The sequence below is a fragment of the Arvicanthis niloticus genome, chromosome 7 (genome assembly GCF_011762505.2).
Source record: "Arvicanthis niloticus isolate mArvNil1 chromosome 7, mArvNil1.pat.X, whole genome shotgun sequence".
NCBI lineage: Eukaryota > Metazoa > Chordata > Mammalia > Rodentia > Muridae > Arvicanthis > Arvicanthis niloticus.
The window spans coordinates 68,515,363-68,535,333 of record NC_047664.1 but is presented as its reverse complement, the minus strand read 5'-3'; the positions used below and the strand labels follow the sequence as shown (position 1 = coordinate 68,535,333).

At 45.7% G+C, this 19,971-nt stretch overlaps 1 protein-coding gene across 20 annotated transcripts in view; it reads right to left on the bottom strand.

Moving 5' to 3' along the window:
- The window catches only part of Limch1 (LIM and calponin homology domains 1), a 296,994-nt gene that overhangs the window by 3,500 nt on the left and 273,523 nt on the right, over positions 1-19,971 (bottom strand). For 6 of the 20 annotated variants that reach the window (XM_076938601.1, XM_076938611.1, XM_076938609.1 and 3 more), the window contains 8 exons: positions 18,660-18,740; positions 17,407-17,499; positions 16,464-16,568; positions 15,319-15,443; positions 13,291-13,412; positions 12,287-12,410; positions 8,653-8,761; positions 5,829-5,931 (listed from right to left, as the gene is read on the bottom strand). In XM_076938601.1, coding sequence (XP_076794716.1) covers positions 5,829-5,931; positions 8,653-8,761; positions 12,287-12,410; positions 13,291-13,412; positions 15,319-15,443; positions 16,464-16,568; positions 17,407-17,499; positions 18,660-18,740 — 862 coding nt within the window. Of the gene's footprint in view, positions 1-5,828; positions 5,932-8,652; positions 8,762-10,434; positions 10,522-12,286; positions 12,411-13,290; positions 13,416-15,318; positions 15,444-16,463; positions 16,569-17,406; positions 17,500-18,659; positions 18,741-19,971 lie in introns of all 20 variants that reach the window. The other 14 variants (XM_076938595.1, XM_076938596.1, XM_076938603.1 and 11 more) reach the window with 5 other exon arrangements.

Sequence of the window (19,971 nt, the reverse complement as noted above, 5' to 3'; positions counted from 1 at the left end):
AAATGTGAAACTGTATTGTTTAGCTGGAGTGTGCTGGTGCATGCTTGTAAGCTCAGCACATCAGAAGTGGAAACAAGAGAATTGGGAGTCCAAGTCTAGCCTTGGCTACATAGTGATTTTGAGGCCAACCTGCACTACAGTGTGAGTTTGAGTATCTATCTCAAACCGAGCCGCTGCCACCACCACCAACCACCATTCCAAAGGAGCAAAGGAGATTGTTAGAACCCAGGTGAGCAAGTCCATGCTGATGGCACACACTTGTAATTTCAGCCCTGGGAAAGCAGAGAGTTGGGATTCCTGGGGCCTGCAGGGTTGGCAGCCTAGCCAACTTGAGTTTCAGGCTCAGACAGACAGACAGACAGACAGACAGGTGGGCACATGCATATACACCCTGGACAGCACCTAAAGAATGACCAAAGAATGAACCAAGGTCACCTGTGGCTTCCATATGCATTTGAACTTACACACACACACACACACACACACACACACACCCCAAATAAAAACCCAAAGCCAAAAAACATAAAACCAACAACAACAATTCACCGCTATGTGAAATTCGAACTTGAAACAGTTCACGGAGCATCTCTTACTCTATCTGGTCACCCAATCTAACAAGGGTCATGTTTTGAGTTCTCCCTGAAGATTTCAGAACTCATCCTTGTTTTAGGCACTACAGTCATGACGAGATGCACACACTGGAGCAGACCCGGGGGAGTTAGCGCTAAGTGCATCTCGCCAGAGAGCATGATGGAACGCCACGTGCGAAGGTGCCATCCAAAGCCCAAGCACAAATGGCCCAAGCACAACCGGCTAAGCCTGTGATGGCCCATAATTTGCTTTGCACTTCCATTCCCATTTACATACAAACTTAAAAAACGCTTTGCATGGCTTTTAGGACTTGCATTTGAATATGCTTTCTGTCATTTTTTTCCTCCAGCAGGGGAAAAAAAGGTTCATTTGAATGTGACTAGTTACTTTGGAAAAATCAGGATTAAATATTCAGGTTTTACTATTCCAGGGAGCGAAGTGATTTTTGCTTCTCTAGAAGGCCTCTGACCACACTCCCCATCAACCTAACTCTTCTCCTCTCCATTCAAAGCAAAATTTTAAAAAAGGAAAAAAAGAATCACTTTCAGCCATCTTCCCTCACGCCTGCATCTGGGGACAGTCGCCCTGTCAAGCGTGTTTATATTCCGTTAGCTAAGTGACTCCTACTCACAGAACCATCCATGAACATTTATTTCTTAAAACACCAAGGAAAGAAAGGAAAAGTATTCTTGATCTCACGAATTCACTTAATCAAATCCAGCTTAAGACGATACTAAGATTTGTCTGGGAAAACAAATGGGGAAAAGATTTTGAAAAACAAATGAAAAAAGAAGAAAAAAAGAAACTAGAGCATGTGTGGCTATTACTAGCCAACCTTACAAATGATAATGAAGCCACAACGAGTAAAACCACTCAGGAATGGAAAAGTAAGTACATTTCAGATATTCAGAAGCAGACTCAAATATACACAGGAACTCACGAGAAGGCTAGCATTTCATATTAGTCAGAAAAAAAATCATTAATGATATTCATATCACTGGCTAACTCACCCGATAGCTGCCTAATTTTTTTTTTATCTCCAAATATATTCCTGAGTTTATAAACTGAAAGCCACTTTGGTCTTGTCTATACCTTTGGGATGGAAAGTGCTGCTTTCCCTGAGTGGGATAGAAGGCCTACAATATTAAAAGGCAAAGAATTATATGTTTATTAAGTGAAGCGAAAGTCTTTTTTGTAAAAATAAATCACAAAGTGAAAGAAAGAACACTAACAACCGCAGCACGCGGCGGCAAAGACGACACCAGAAAAATGCTTTTAACTTGTAAAGTACTCAGTGGATCAGGTTCCAACAGGAGGGCACTGGGCAGAGTTCCATATCACAGAAAAATAAATAGAATGGAGAAAAAAACATATGGAAAAAGGTTCAAACTCAGAATAAAAAAAAAAAAAAACACACACACACACCTTGGGGCTAAGGGGAAGCCTTGATTGGTACAGTTTGGAAGTGGGAAGACCTGGATTTGGATCTCTGGTACCCACATAGAAGCCAGACATGATAGAGCAAGTGTGTAACTCCAACACTGAGGAGTGGGTGGGGACAGGGCAGGGGATCTGTGGAGTGGGCCAGCCAGCCAGGCCACCTGAAGCAGTAAACTCAAGGTTCAGTGACAGACCCTGTCTCAAAAAATACAGTGAAGAGTGACTGAGAGAGACATCTGCTGTCGGCCTCTTGTCCCCACAACACATACATGTGCCCATGTGCACACATGTTTACTCCACACTACATCCACCCCACTACATATTTAGGCAATACGAGTTTCTCTCTGCCTAGCAGAATGGGTGTTTGTTTGTTTTTCAGTGCTCAGCATGGAGCCCGGGTTCTCCCCTGGCTCTCCCCTGGTTCTCATGCACACTGATGAAGCACTCTGCCCAGAGCTGGGTCCACAGCCCAGGGGTAAAACGGTCACAGAAGAAGATCTGCACAGTTGGTATCAGCAGACAAGGAAGAGGCCGGCAAGGCTCAGACCTATGAATACAGCATCGCTCCTGCCTGGTATCTACCCGCCGGAGATGATTTCACCTGTTCATCCAGATACGTGCAAGGATGTTCACAGAAGTATCTGACAAATACCATTCAGAAACTGGAAACAAGCAGAGTGTCCACTCAGGGGAAAGAACAAGGCAACGCTCACAAGAAATTAAGTTGAACACAGCTACACTGAAAACTCCGTATGGAGCCGAGTCACCCTGTGAAGCGAATCCCAACACATACGCAGCTTGATGCATCTCATGTGCAAGCATGTGCACAACATACAAACAGCCATTCCAGTCCTCCCTGAAGGAACCCCAGGGAAGGGATAACCCCAGGGAGATTTTGGTCCCAGCTTTGAATGCTTCTCAACAGTTCAAAATCTCTAACCTTACAGAATTCTAATGTTTATTTACTTGGCTATGCTTTTGAATGTTACAGGCTTAGCTGTAGAGACAGTGAGCAGAAAACAATGGGGCTCCTTTGATTTCTTCCTGATATTTCTTAACACTCTAAAAAACACAAGTAAAATATATTTCGAGAAATGTTGATGGGTCACGTATGTGTGCGTATGCGTGTGCGTGTGTGTGTGTATGCGTGCGCGTGAATGCACGCACAAGTGCATACATGTGCATGTGTTTAAAAATGGTGAAGGTATGAGATGTACATGTATGAAAATGGCATAAGGAATACGTGCTAATAAAAGAAAAAATATATCATAAACAAAGCAAACCACGCGCATCTACCTTCAAATAGTTTACTTACGATAGGAACAGTTGTTCTGGAACTCTCTGGCTCTTGTCTTTAGTTGGAATTAAAGACAGTTGCTGCCCCTTTACATTTGCGTGTACAATGGAAGTTCCTAGCCAGAAACCTAACTGCCCAAAGAAATCACTAACTTCTGAAAAGTCTGGATAGAAACAGGCCACTGTGCCCGATGGGATGTTCAGGCTTGCTGGCATCTTTTGAGCATGCTCCATGGACCCTGGCAGATCCAGAGACCCACAGGGGTTCTGGCAGCTGCCTTAACAGTCCCTTCCGTTGTTCTAACAGTGCCCTCCTGGGACTGTGATTCCCTTCCAGCTGCTGGATGGGATTGAGGAGAAAGTGTGGCCCATAAAAAGGATAGGGGGAAAACTGCTTTGGAACCTGTGGAAAAGGTTCTTATTTTCTCTTCCCAAAACACAAAAAACCCAAAACACACAAAAGCCCAGTTAAAAAAAAATACAATTATTATACATTACGTGTGTATTTACACATGCATATTTTTGAGGTGTATAAAATACTATTTAGGCACTTCATATAGAATACAAGGCTTAACAATTAATGCCATGTGTACGACATTATCGATCCATTGACAATAGCTCTAACTGGAACTTCAGCACTTCAGAGGTTTGTCATAGACCCAAACAACCTGCATCTGACTTTTGTTTCCTCTCGTTTTATTAACAGGCATATATTCCTCAGTATTCTCTAATGCACTGAATCTGTAGCTATAAATGAAAACAAATTAATTTTTTTTATTCTTATTCTCCAATCTAGAAGCTAGTGATACAATTCTTCACTTATTTTGACAAATAATATTTTTTAATTTTAGACTCCATTTCATCAATATAACTGGTGAATTTTCATTAAGAGGTCTTCAGCTGTTAGGGTTTCTTCACTGTAAACGTATTCTACCTAATTAGCACAGTTTGCCACCAGCAGGTTTCAAACTGTCTGAACAGTTGGACAGCAGCGCCCTCTGGTGGCTCTAACTAAAGCATGCACCTTCCTGAGGGGAGTGGTGGGCAGAAAGCCTCCATAGCCAGTCAGTTCTTAAAATCTTATTATTACTGGGGGAGGCTCTCAGGAATCAATGCGGGTGACCTTAGCTGAGATGCCTAGAAGTGGGGACATAGAACCTGAAGAGGTCACCTCCTGTGGCCAGGCAGGACCTCCAGTGGAGGGATAAGGACACCAACCTACCTACAAAATTTTTGACCCAAAATTTGTCCTGCCTAAAAGAAAGTCAGGGACAAAGAAGAAGCCGAGTCTGAAGGAAAGACCAACCAATAACTGGCCCAACTTAAAATCCATCCCATGCGCAAGCACCAATCTCTGACATTAATGATACTCTGTTATGCTTGCAGACAGGAGTCTAGCATGGCTGTCCTCTGAGAGGCTCTACCTAACAGCAGACTAAAACAGATGCAGATAACCACAGTCAAACTATGGATGGAGGTCAGGGACTCTTGTGGGAGAGTTAGGGGAAGAACTGAAGGCCCTGAAGGGATGGGGGGACTGAAGGCCCTTTAGGGATGGGAACCCCATAGGAAGACAGATAAGAGTCAACTAGCCTGGACCCCTGGGAGCTCTCAGAGACTGAGCCACCAACCAAAGAACATACACCGAGGCCTCCCTGTCTCGCTGCATATATGTACCAGACATGTAGTTCAGTCTCCATGTCGGTTCCCCAACAACTGAGTGGAGGCTCTCCCTAAAGCTGTAGCCTGTGGTTTCCATTCCCCAACAAGGCTGCCTTGTCTGGCCCCAGTGGGAGAGGATGTACCTCATATGGCAGAGACTCGAGGTGTTAGGGTGTGGGGATACCCAGGAGGGCTCCTACCCTCTCAGAGGTGAAGGGGAGGGGTAGGAACTCTATGAGGGGACTGGGAGAGGGCAGCATTTGGGGTGTAAATAAAAACAAAGAAACAAACAGATTTTTATTATATGCTAAGGTATGGAAGTTGCTGGCAGGGGCAGAGAAGCAGGAGCCATTACGTTGTCCCTCAATGAATTTTCAAGTTCTTTTAGAACAAAACCATATTCTGCGATGGAACTCCTGAAGGGCTCCACCCTTGCAGAGTGAGCACCCACTTATCAAACCCCGGGCAGCCACTGTCCACACCCCACTACCTCCAGCAGGTGCTGGCCCTTCACAGGCAGGCTTCCCTGCAGACCCTAACCCTTCCTCTGACTCCACAAGGTGAGTGAGCTCAGGCAGACTCAGAGAGCTCTCAAACCTGGCCTATAGTTTGGTTTTGTTTTTTGTTTTTGTTTTTCCCAACAACGAGCTTACACACTCCTGCATAAGAACCATTTTCTCACGGGAGGGGGAACTTCCTGTGAGAAGCAACTGGTTATCGGCTTTTTACTTCTTTGACAGCCATCCCTGGAATGGGGATGGTTTCTTCCCCAGGGGTAAGGATGTCAACTGGAGGGAGAAAAATCCCTGACTTTGTGCACCAAATCTCTCCATACTCACTTCTGGATCGCATGTAGCAGTCAGTACAGTTTAGGAGACCGTTGCGAATCCTAACGTCTGTTCCGCTCACGGCGTCCCCGAGCTGTCCTTTACAAATGCCGCACTAGGGAGGGAAGGCACAGAAGTTATAAGACGGATGGGATTGTATGTGTGCAGTGTGCTGGGGACTGCTTGTGGCGGTTTGAGTGAGGATGGCCCTTTAGACTCATGTGTTTGCATGTTTAGTCTCCAGTTGTGAGACTGTCTGGGAAGGATTAGGAGGTGTGGCCTTGTCGGAGGTGTGCCGTGCGTGCGATGGAAGTGGGCTTTGAGGTTTCAACAGCCCACAGCAGACTCTGCCTGTGGTTCGGGATGTAAAGTGCTCAATGAATGCTCCATCCCCATGCCTGTCTGCTTCCTGCCATGATGATTGTGGACTCTCCTACCCCCTAGAATTGTGAGCCCCAAATTGAATGCTTTTTCTTTTGTAAGAGTTGCCTTGGTTGTAGTGTCTCTTCACAGCAATGGGAGAGTAACTAAGGCTGCTCATGAGAATCATGCAAGGACACATCCACAATCCCCATGGTCACTAAGGCAGGGACACACCCACAATCCCCATGGTCACTAAGGCAGGGACACATCCACAATCCCCATGGTCACTAAGGCAGGGACACATCCACAATCCCCATGGTCACTAAGGCAGGGACACACCCACAATCCCCATGGTCACTAAGGCAGGGACACATCCACAATCTCCATAGTTGCCAAGCATCTATTATGGGTCAGATATGGTGCCATAAGCCAAATTTATGGTAAAGTAAAACATTGTATCTTAACTCCTTGTATTTTCCAGAGGACACAGGTTGAGAGACACTAACTGAGTTGCCCCTGGGTCCATGTAATCAATCACTTGAGAGCCTGCTCAACTGTTACAACACACAATTTCTCACTCCAGAGAGAAGGACCACATCTAACAGTTGCACCCTACTGGTTTTAAACAAACACTTGCCCAATGAATTATCCCTTGAAACTTGACTAACCAATAATCCCTTAAGGCTTTCCTGGACACTCCATTGAAGAATTGCTAAGGTGGCATGCCACAGTGCCTTCCCACTTTAGAGGTGCACTGCTGAGAGTAACAAATTCCCTGGGGATTGAACCCAGTGGTTTGAGAGAAGAAGGGAAATGTAGAAGGACTTTGCAACAGAGAAGGTGGCACTGGGGGGTTCCAGCCAGGTGCCAGCCTCTTCCAGAGGGATCAGACAGGCTTTGATTCAAGCTCTAAGACTAGCTCACAGAAACTGGGGCACCAATCAAAGAGCATACATGGACTGGCTCATGGCCTCCAGCACATATGTATCAGAGGACTGACTGCCTTGTCTCCTCTCAGTGGGAGAGGATGAGCCTAAGCCTGTAGAGACTTGATGCCCCAGGGAAGGGGGAAAGCTGGGGGAGGGGGAGGTGGGGGTAGGTGGATGGTGATGGGGGCAGATGAGGGAGCACCCTCTCAGAGTCAAAGGGGAGTGGGAATGAGGTGAACTCTTGCAGAGGGGCCGGGAATGGGGAGGGGCAACAAATGTAAATAAATAAGCTTTTTAAAAAAGACTAGCTGGGCCACAGGAACACACTGGAGAAATGGTGGAAACTGTATTTCGCTCTGTTTTGTCTGATTTGTGAAATTTCATTGACTGTCTCTTAAATTAGGGACAAGGTGAGTTATTTTAATCCCATACAAGTTGATGTCCTAGCCAAGGGAGCTACCAGTGAGAAAGGAAATAGAAATTCTACTAGAAAAAAAATTATCAGCATCATGCAGAGAAAATGACGACTCAGATTCAGAGATTGACAGTTTGGCTTCAAAAATCAATTATATTCACTTGAAAGGTGTTTATGAGTAGAGAGAGAGGCTGGGATATAATGATACATGATTCATTCACCTGCCAGCAACCTGAACAGCCCATGTGTACAGGAGCTAGGCCTCCTCATGTGCACTGTACTGGCCCATCTAAAACCCTAATTGATGCCTACTCCATTGGGTACAAAGGAAAATAGTAGCAACGGAGAAAGATGGAGTCCTCACTCTTATGGAGTTTGGCATTTATTACAGAGGCTGATACCACAGCATAATAAGCACTGGGGACTGAGGAAGGCTACCTGAGATTCTTCAGCAAAGCCAACTGACTGATTGGGCATGGTGGTGCAAGCTAGTGATCTCAGCATCAGGTGACTAAGGCAGAAAGACATCAAGGGGATTGAGGCCAGCCTGGGCTACATAGTGAAACCTTGTTTCAAACAAAACAAAACACTCCAAGTAACCACAGGGGCAAGTCAACAGACTTAATACAGGGCAGATGAACCTTCAGCTTCTCAGAGGGAGCCATCATCCCAAGGTCTCAGACAGGCTCTCTGTGAGAATTGAGCTAGCCATGGCCACTTACTGGGCAGAAAATATTCTATTAGGGCAACGTCTAAAACCCCATCACAAAAATCAGAAGACTGCAAGAACACCAAAGATGCTTTAAATAAATCCTTAAGGCCCATAAGACTCAGAAGCCCCACAGTCTCCCAGCATCAAGTTGCAACTTCTTGTTACAATGTTTGCTCTTTAGCATCAGAAAGTATTTGGAAAGACAAATGACACAGATCTGTTTTTCTTCTTCTAGAAGGATTTTTTTCTTCCCAGAGGGATTCAGGGTCGGAGTGTTGTATCCTCAAAGCTGGACTTGACTTACACATCTGTCTGCTACACAGGGGAGAGGTTGTAAGGTTACGGGCGGGATTTCTCAGCGCAGGACAAGACCCAAACCCTGACCTCAGCTTAGAGAGGAGAGCGCTGCATACATACCCTGAAACACTGGATGTGAAAGTAGAGGTTCAGGGTCTCGATGATCATCGCGGCGCCTTTACCCAAAGCAAGTCCACAGGAGGAGCACAGCTTCTTCCCGCTTATAGACCTGGGGGGCGGGGGGAGAAGGTGAGCCCAGTGAGAGCCTTGGCTCACACCGCAGGCAACCTCATGCACAAATGGCAACGTGACTTTAATAAACCATTAATAAAATGAGGATGACCAAACTGACAGTGGATACAGAATTAAGCAGAGCCATACACTGCCAGCAAGCTAAAGGTGACAGACTTCCACGTGGTGCTGACTCTGCTGTCTAGGGCATGCTGAGATGACTCAAGGTATGTGTCTTGTGTTTACAGAAGTGCTAACTACACGAAGAGTTAGCTGTACCAAGGTTCCATGTGGCTTCAGCAATGCCTTGGTTAGGGTTTCTATTGCTGTGATGACACACCATGTTTCAAAAGCAAATTGGGGACAGAAGCATTTATTTGATTACACTTCCAGATCATAGTCCATCATTGGAGAAAGTCGGGACAAAAACCTGAGCAGGACAGGAACCTGGAGGCAGGAGGTGATGCAGAGGCCATGGAGGGGTGCTGCTTACTGGCTGGCACCTCATGGCTTACTCAGCCTGCTTTCTTACAGAACCCAGGACTACCAGCCCAGGATGACATCACCCACAATGGGCTGGGCCCTCCCACATTGATCACTAATTAAAAAAATACCCTACAGCCGGATCTCATGGAGGCATTTCCTCAACTGAGGCTCCTACCTCTCTGATGACTCTAGCTTGTGTCATAGGAGAGGAGGATGCCTTGTGGAGGCCTCAGAGACAGGGTTCCTGCTCAGCTCTGAGGTCACAGAGTGCATGCTCTGCTTTCGTCTCCCTTATACCTACAGGAGAGGGCTGGCCAGCCCATCTCTACTGTGTCCTCCAGAACAGACACAGAGTCTGCAGGATAGGCACTTCTTTTCTGTCTATATCGCAAACTCCTAGGACTGAACCCACCTCCTTCCTCCACCTCCAGCCCTGACTACTGTCCCCTTGCCAGCACAGAGCTGACTTCTTATAGAAGCTCTGCCGCTAACAGATCAGCTGCCGCCCACTGCTGCAAAGCTCTGGGAGAGATTTACAAGTATGCATTGCCGTCTGAAAGGCCCAGTGGAACAAAGCAGACAGAGGAAACAGAAGGGCAGACACCCAGAGGAGGAAGAGCTGTCCTCATCAAACCCTGTAGACGATTTCAGTCGATATAGCCATGAAAAGAAATCTATCCATGAAAACCACCAAGTCCTCAGTCATTTGTGCCTGTGACAGATGGACACGTAGGCAGCTTTTACAGATATCATGGGGACCAACTAATGTCCAGGGCCACGGTTAGCGATCTAGGGAGGGCTCGAAGGGGAGAATGCAGTTTTGTTTCCCAGCCTCTCCCTGGTTCTCTGGAGGAGCCAGCAGCCCATTGCCCTCTAAGGGTTGAGAGTCTTAGAGGCAGAAGCACTGTTGCAGGAGCCCAGCAACTGTCTGGTGGACTCTATTATTAGATTAGAGGTTCCACACAATGTCATTAAAACCTAATGGCCACAGCCAGCACCACACATCTGACTTTTCCTACCCCATGCTGATGAATGTGTAGGAGATGGAGCTGTTCTCTTAGCTCCTCCCCTCGGTGTGTGGGGGGGAAGGGATGTGGACCAGCATCACCCGGCAAGCACTAATATGGCCAAAATTATGCCCATTAAGTTCAGGACCGCAAAACAGCCTCGGAAAGGCTTGCTGACCTCTTGTACCTGTTTGGAGACTGGCCGGGAGGGGTGGGAGAGCAGGGGGACAGGGGCCCAGCCCGGAAGTTCTCTCGAGGGCTTTTCCTGTAACATGGTAAAGGAGCTCACAGTTACGGAAAGTTAACAGAAGCCACAATAAAAGACATTTTAGCTTAAAACAAAAACAAAAACAAGGAAGAGCACAAAGGATTCTCCTACTGACATCTTTGCTTGTCTGTTTTGAGACAAGGTCTCACTATGGCGCCCAGGTTGGTCTCACACTTAGTGTTCCTCCTGGCTCAGCCTCTCGAGTGTGGTGGTTATGAACACGTGTTATTATGCCTGGTTGTTGTTTATTTTTCGCTTTGGAACAATATTAGTAATTATGTCTAGAAGGTATGCACATGCGTGTAAATGAAAATCGCACTGACACTGCTGCTTCAGAAGGAGAATTCTGGTGGATTCTCCTTCACTAAAAACGCCGTTGATGGAGCTGCTTCTGCACGCTGAGTTTGACGTGAAAACTACGCGCTTAGTGGCACAGAAAGATGACTAAAGACCCAGGGGAAACTCTTAAGGGCAGCCCAGAAGTTCAGGGGAGACTTAAAAAAATAAAAATCACTGTATGGTAAAGATCTCTCAAATAAAAAAAAAATCACACAGATAGATTCACGTGGCTACTTGAGCAAACAGGGCCAGTCTTAGAGGCCTGCAATGAATGCATGGCTTCGAGATTGTTTAGCTCTCATTAGGTCGTGAGAAGCCAGAAGCACTCTAATTTGATGTTGCCAGCATGTCATGCTGCACACCAGTGTGTCATGCAGGTGTAGGCTCCTCAGGAGCCCTGTGTGGGATCACGTTGTCAGCTTTGAAAAGTTTATGTCGTGGGTGAAGAAACAGTTAGGCCAGAGAAAGGAGCAAGAGAAGAAAAACTAGAACACAGAGACAGACAAAGTCTTTCTTGTCTCCTGGCTGCTTAACCGGCTGTGAGATCCCCTGAGCCCCTACCCACCCGGACCCCCTCCTCAGGTGGCACTCGTCTTCTCCAGAAATCCCATTTCCAAAATGTAAGCACCAAGGCTTGAAAGAAAGAAAAAAAAAAGGCTGAAAATCACTGCAGTATCCAACACAGGAAATCACATCTAGTTGGTCTGAGCTCCTGCTGAGTCTGGAATCACAGATACCCAGCCATGAAAGCAGGAGCCATCCAGACAAAGGCAGCATCAGTTCAGCATGGCGCTGAGAAGGAAGAAAAGCTAACAGGGCATCCTAGGACCCACACTGCAGTGCTGGTTATCTGCCAGGCAGGGAAATCTGTGAGGAAGGGACCAGGCTCATTCCCACTCGATAATGGGGAAACTAAGGCAGGAAAAAAAAAAAAAAACTAAGACACTTGCTTAAGGTTCTGAGTAAAAGGCTGAGACAAAATCTGAACCCACAATCTGAATCTAAGATGGATGAGGTTCAAGTAATGACACATGCCAGGATGTTGGAAGTGTGACTGCATGCCTTCACTGTGGTCTTGCCATGAAGCCGTGCATAGATTCCTCCCATATTTTACCAGTCAAATTCTGTGGGTAAGATATGTTAACCTCCCTGAACTCTTCATCGTAAACTGAGATTATCAACCTCATAAGACTGCTGGGAAAACTCCCTGAGAGAAAGAGCTTTAAACACTTTAAGGACCTATTATACCAGAGTGCTTCAAAATGATTCAATGCAGACAAGGCACAAAGATGCAGCTGCCATCCTGCCATTACACACCTCTTCCCACCTAAGTCAACACAAAAACAAACAAACAAACAAACAAACAAACAAAAAAACAAAACCAAAAAAACCAACCCCACGTTCATTTTATCTGTCTACTTACTTCCGCCTTTCCCCCGGAGACTCGATCTGGTGATTGACACTTTTCTCTAGGGCCAGGGTTCTGGGCTTCACATCTTCTGACATGGGTGCTGATGTGTTTGGTATCTGTTGATTCCAAGGTGGATCTGAGACCAAGGAAGGAACAGAAACGTGTTGGGTGAAGTCATTTTGATGCCCAGTAAGACACCTTTCTTTAAAGAGCCGATGCCCGCTGGTCCTTACAGTAATTCTGTGTGGGCTGTTCCCATATCTCAATCGGGCTTGGCACAGTTTACTCCTCAAGAGGAGTTTTTGGGGTGGAGGGAAGATTATGTTCAATGGTGGAACTGGGAAATGCGAAGAATGCACTGTTTATGATGTTTTTTAAAAAAAATATTATTTTTTTTAAAGTCTCCCTTTGATTTCTGCCTTCATGTATGTCTGTGACCCTCGTGCATGCAGTACCCAAAGTGGCCATAAGAGGGCACCATATTCCCCTGGATCTGGAGTTATTGACAGTTGTGAGTTGCTATAGAAGTCCTGGGAATTGAACCTGGGTCTTCTGAAAGGGTAGCTACTGCCTTTAACCACTGAACCATCTCTTCAGCCCCTTCGATTAGATTTTAAAAATTACTTTGATTTATTTTGTAAGGAAGGAGCACATGCCACAGAGGCGTACATGTGAGTGAGTGTGTGTCTGTGTGTAGGCCAACTTTTCGGAATTGCTTCTCGATTTCCACTACATAAGTCTTTGAACTCAGACTCTCAGGCTCTTTAATCACTGAATCACCTCACCAGCCATAGTTTTTATTTTTTAAAATGCTAATACCTGTTATGGTCTCACTCAGACCCCAGTGACAGTGTCCAGAGTCTGGTCTCACGGTGGGAGTTTATGTGTTATATATTTAACAGAAGCTAAAGGTAAGGGGCCTTTCGGGAGAAATTTGCAGCCACCAGAGGTCAGTTCTGGACAATGTGCAGAGTTTAGAGTAACTTAAATATTGGATTTTATCTCTTCATTCTTACCCTGAGCTAGCTGTGGGTTTGTACCACAGTGTGGGGCCCCAGCCTCTGCCTCTGGCTGCTGGTCCTGATGGATTCCTTTTGACACGGAGTTTTCAGAGTTAGCTGAAGGACTTTGAATTAGGCTGCTAAAAACAAAACAAAACCCCCCAAACTTGATTAAATTTATTGTTTTTATGCCCGAGGACATAAAGCTAGCAATCATAATCTAAGAAAAAGAAATAGACTGCTTATTCTGTTTATTTTAAACTATATTTAAAAACCATTACAAAATACTATGCATTTTTAGTTCCCATCAATTTAACACATTTAGGAAATAATCATGTCTGAAGTCCTGAGGTCCTCCCTGCCCACCAGGCTTTTCAAGCTAATCACCTCTGGGGAGCTCATCTGAAGCTCCCAGATTTTCACAAGGGAGCAATTCCTGTAGATCTCACGTGGAGGCCAGGCACAGTGAAGCACATCTATAGTCTCAGCACTCCAGGCAGAGGCAGAAGGATCACAGGACCAGATGGGGCTATACAGTGAGTTCAAGGCCAGCCTAGGACCGCACTGCAATATACCATCTCCAAATAAATAGATAAATAAGCAAATAACTGGGGACACTTGGGAATCTCCAAGCCTTTTGGTGGTTTCTGTGTGCCAAGGTAGGAACAAATTAAGGAGATGAAAGGAAGTTTCTGGTGACAATGAGACCAGTCTGAAGAAACCAAACAGCGAGTTCACAGGCAAAGCCGGTCTGGAGAACGAGCAAAAATTCACACGAAGTGCCTTTAGGATCCTCTGAATCTTCCTGACCAACGGTTCTCACTTCCCAGACTCTGAGGCAGTGTTACTTGGAAACAAACGTTCTTCTGGAAACTGTGTCCGGTCAGACTTGGTGCTCAGTGTCTGATGCTAGCAGCTCCCTCCATGCAAACCCTCACCAGAACTCTGCTTGCAGCCAACCCCTCACCTTGACTAGTTTAGGACACCTAAATTTCTCGATCTCAGGGTCCCTCTGGGATGCTGTAAGCGTGTTATGGGTGCACGCATACTTGCTGATACCTATCTGGGATCTCACAGCCGAGACGAACATGTTTCTTAAGGATCCTGACAGCTGACTGCTGCCAGCTTCCTAGGCTTCTGTAAGTTCCTTCCAGATTAGGCATAGGCAACATAGACAACCTGGAGCTAAGAGTCTGCTCCAGTCTGAGATACACTGGGATTTCTGGATTCATTCTTGGATCTCCCATGGGACATCTTAGAGTCCACATGTGAAGTGACTACCCACAACTGTTCTGACAAGTGATTGCTTCATATTGTAACTCATCCCAGCAGCCAAGTTTAGGTCCACAGTGGAACCATGGTAGGTGGGGCCTCAGGACCTTGCTTCAACTTCTTTTCTGGTTGATGCATTCTCTACTTCAAAGTGACTGGAAGCTTTGGGCTTTGGGTCAACAACAAGCTTCTTTGATGACTTATACTATTTCTTTATTTTAAAATAAAAGGGTCTAGCTTTTTAATTTTTAAAAGGGTCTAGCTTTTTAATTTTTAAAACATTATTATGAAAACATTTAAATTTGATTATGTGCATATGCATGTGTATAATGTGCATGCACATATATCATAACATGCTTGCGGAGGGCAGAGGCTGACTCTGTGGAGTCGGGTCTCTCCTACCTTTATGTGGTTTCTGGGGATTGAACTCAGGTTGTAGGCTTCAGCAGCAAGTGCCTTGACCCTCTGACCCATATCCCTGGTCTCTTAAAATTAATTACTTTTTTTGAGATAAGCTTTCAGTATGTACCAGAGGCTACCCTCAAGTTCATGACAATTTTGCCACTTCTGTCACCACACCTGGCCTCGCCTATTTAAAAACAAGGCTGTACATATTCAAGAGCACAAGGATGCTGGCTCCAGAGCCCACACAGCACCTTTAAACAACGTGGAATGCATTGTCAGACTGATCATTTTAAAGCAGTGAGACCTCCCCCACCCCCATCCTGGGACTGAATAGTGGAGCCTTGGCAGCCTGGGACGGGCACACACCTGTGCTCCTCTGGCAGATCACCTTCTCCAGCTTTGAGCAATGAGTCACTGTCATTCTCCTGGAAAGGTGACTTCTGTCTTCTCTCTTTTTCTTTGTCTTGACAGCTTTCCAAGTCCATCTTATTCTGATGGAAAAAGTGGGATCATTTTGAATATAATTTAGACACACTAGATGACTTCTACATTTGACCACGGAAGCCCATCCCCATCCCCTTTCTTTGAATAATAAAACTTTTATCTCTTTGCTCTACAGTTTAAAGAAATTACTAACGTGCTTTCTGTTCATGTGGATGAGATCCGCTGTGAGCTAGTTTACATGCATACAGCAGGCTCTCGTTATAGCCACCCTAGTCTACTTCTGCCCCAATCCTGCTTTATCAGTCCTTCTGCCCACAATTCAAACGATAGTCTTGCAACCCAAGAGATTTCAATGATTTCCAAATACTTAGAATAAATGTGCAACTGAGATCTTTCTAAAAACAATCACAAGGGGAGTGGTCAGGAAACACAATGAAGTCACGGGACTGCTGACTTCCGGACAATGGACTCTGGTATCCACACGTTATTTTACTTTGCAAGTCTTGGCATGTTTCTATCTAAGATGTCCCTCCACCACCTTACTTGGGGGGGGAGTGAGGGGCCAAACAGCCTTTACAGGCTCTTGCCACTTACCAAGACATGTCAAGTTGCTGTGGAATTTGGGGGGTAAGCAGCGGCTAGTTTTGTGGCACCTAGTGGAAATTCACTGTGGGTGTGTCTGCTGCTACAAAAATGCAGAGCAATGCGCATGGCGTGCGTGACATGGTGGGGATGGGTCATGGGGAAGGGGCACACGGGGGAGGTGACAATGGCCGTGGAAGGGAAGAGTGATCCTTGAGCCAGGCAGAGAGAGGGTTCTGGCACATGGTGTTACTACTCGAGGCCTTGCTATCCTGTCTGGGAAGATCTGTCTAGGGAAACAGCTATTGCTCTGCAGGGGAGGAGCTAAGGGTTTGGTGGTGGTGCCAGCACGCTGGGTTTAATGGTCACATAGGAGCGGAAGGCTCTGGAGGAATCGCCCGTCCTGGTTTGAAGCTACTAAATGTGATGGGGAAACCTGGATTAGGTTATTTATGTCACAAACCAGTTTTCGTCAGTGACCTTACCCTCGTCCCGCTGCCTTCAGTTACAGATGAGGATGTAGACAGCTGGTCTGCAGAACTCGAGGAAATAGTGAATGGAACCACGGTGTCTTCAATTATCTTACGCTCCTACGACAAAGACGGGAATAAATGAGATGAAGAAAGAAATTTAAAAAAATCCGTCAAGAGAAAAAGAATACATTAAGGAACTCCAGGTGGAGAATAATCATCAGAACGTATACAAATAAGACGGGCCTGAAGGAAATGTTGTTTTTCCAGAGCATACAAATGAAATAACAGCAAGTGGGTAGTTGTTTAGAACTTCACATTGCATTTACAAGGTTTAATTAGTGTAAGAAAGGAACACGGTCAAGAAAAACTGCTGTGGGGCCGATCAGTTAACAAGTTACCGCTGAAGGTAAAGTTCCCAACAATACTGGTCACAAAAATTCTAGGTAACAGCCACTTCAGATACCCACCTCCAAATTCTGTACTGTGGCCTGTTGTTACTGTTAAAAATATTAAACGAGATGCTGATTTTCTCCACAAATTCCTCTACCATGGTTTGCAGTCAGTAGTAAGCATGTATTTCCTTTCAGTGCTAAATTATCCTATGGAAACTAATTCATTACTACCAAACATACTCGCTATAAGTAAGTGCACACACACAAATAAATTTATTGCTGTTTTCAATGTTATCTAAGACAGATCAAGAATCAAATCCGGACAGGAGAACAGATGTGATCACAATGGCTCCCTGTACTTGGTTCAATCCACATGGTGGGTGTGGGTTACTGTGGGCTGTTAGAACGCATACCATGTGATCCTCTTAAAGAGACTGATGGGACATGGCTGTGGGTACAGAGTCAGACAGGACCGAGTGCACTCACATGCTGCACACAGAGGGTGGGGCCGGACTTTGAAGAACCAGGCCGACAGAGTTACATTCCCCCTGGGAGCGTCATACCTCCTCGTAGTATCTGCGTTCTTCTTCTTCTACCTCCTTCTGGGCCTTTTCCCACTCCTCCTTCAGCTTGTCTTGCTCCTTCTGATACCTCTCCTGTTACGGGATGTCCAAAGAACATCTGAGAGTGAGCACTGCACCCATCACTGGGAAGTTTTCCCCTCTTCTAAAGCACCATGCACCACGTGTTGCAAGACATTCTTCATGAGTGACCGTTTGGAATCTAAAGCATTCACCTCGTAAGAAAGGAACACACTCTTGTGTCTTACTCATTCAAGTTAGGGACATGTGGCTTGAATGAGAAATGTCCCCGTCGGCTCCTGTATGTGGACATTTGGTTCCTGTTAGTGGAGCTGTTTAGAAGGTTTGGAAGCCTTGAGGATGTGGAGCTGCTAGGAGAAGTAAATCACTTGGGTGGGGCTCTGAGGCTTTATGGCCCAGCTTCACCTCCTGTTCTCGATTACCGTGGGAGTCATGGCAGAAAGGTTAGAACAAAATATGAAGAAGTAGAGTGAGCCACATTGCAGTTCAGTTCTAGAGTAGCAGGTAGCATAGGATGCAATGAGGTTTACAATAGTTCTCTATGTGAGCGCTTGGGTGTGTGACGACACCAGCATTGGTTTTAGAGCTATACAGACTTGGTTATAGACTCTGCACCTATCAGCTATGTGATATCAGGTAGTTAATCGAATCTCTGTGAACCTTCACTTCTTCAACTAAAAATGGGCTATTGGCATGTGTTCCCGGCACACCCCAAGGATACAAATAGGTCAGTTTTGAAGGTCACTGGGTCACTTTGAACATGAAGCAAATGGAAGCATGTTGCATTCCTTCTCAGAATATTTCTAGAACATTTCTCAGAATATTTCAGCTTTCACTGGAAAGAAATGGGATGATAATTCTATTGAAGGAATTAGACTGGTGTCAAATTCTATTCTATCAGAATGCTATCCAATAGCTTTTGGGTAACTCATCCTCATTGCTTCTTGAACTGGGACTTGGTGGCTGAGGAGGTAATGAATGCAGGCAGACTGACCCTTAGAGACATATTTTTAAAGCATCAATGTGAATGATCTCCCCTCCCCCAGGGCAGGAAGAATCAGGTACAAGATTCCGCTGCCTGGACACAAAGTATTGACAGACGCATGAGTTTCTGAGAAGAACTGGATTCTGTGTTTCCTGGGCTAAAAATCTATTCAATGTGGGTCATGAGGGGACAGTTCCAGAGCACAGGGAGCTCAGCGGGTCGGTCCTACCTGGAGTAGACGCTCCTGCTCCTGCTGCCATTTCTCCTGTCGCCTGCGCTCCTCTTCCGGGTCCCATGCCCAGAACTTAAACTGTTGAGGAAAAACAAACAAAGATCAGAACTGAGGCAGGTCCTCAAGGGCTGGCCAGGGTGAGAGAAGACAGCCAATATAATGATCAATATGGTACCCAAGGGACACGGAAACGAATCTTCATAATCTAAATGTCCTCTCTGGTGGTAGAAGCCGTTTCCCAAATTTAACCCCTTTTTACTTTTATTTTAAAATGCTGGGCTGGTTCTATGCCTCTGTGCCTCCTACGGACAATGGAAACATGTGGTGATTAGCCATAGGAATGAGAAAGCTTTGCTCCATCTCTCCCAGAAGGATGTCTTAGACGCATCCATGCTCCTGGGTAAGATGCCCACTGTGCATGCTAATTCTGGTGTATGCCAGGACAAATGCATCATCTCAGAGCTAGTGTCTGCTGCTCCTGAAGTGAACCCTTTACACCACTATTGCTTCCTGTATCAGCTTTCCCTAAAGTGGGTTAATATCACCTCAGAGCAAAATGAGTGGGGTAGCCCAGAGGCCAGCATAGTAAATACTCAAACCCAAGACTGAGAACAAGCAAAATCCATAGAGAAGGCTATAGCAGGGCTGAGGACAAACAGATGCACAGGTGGATTCTCTCTGAATCCACGGATTCTCTCTGAATCCACGGATTCTCTCTCCCATTCTACCTTCCATAAACAGGAAGTGACAGTGTACCCTCTTGCAGGACCTTTTCCTCTCCATCCCAACCCAGGGGCACACGAATACTTTGACTTCCTTGCTGTAGATGTAGTTTAAGATAGAAGTCAATGTATTAAACCATCCTCTTCAGCTCTGTGTGCTGGTGCCAGCTTTGACATCATTCCGGGATTCTTAGCGTCCAGGAAAACCCAGGATCCAGTACTGGTTGATGACTGAACCCTCACATACGGTTCCTAGCTCTGAGGTGTGGCTGGAGATATCAAGGCTATGTGACAAATGGTGGCCCATTCTACATGGCTACAAAGGGAAAAACTTGCCTGTAGATACTAAGTGGTACTGGCTATGGGAAGCATCTTGGACTGGTCACTGGAGAGGGAAAGATCACGCCAGTATCAGGTACTGTATAGCGGCAATTATATAATGATTTTAATTAGTACTCATAACTACCCTGAAAGAACGCTATTTGCATCTCACTGAGCAGCCAAGGAGGATGAAATAGAGAGGATTTATAAATTATTTCCAGTATCACACAGACTAGCACAGGCTAGTAAACCTGGGCTCAAGGATA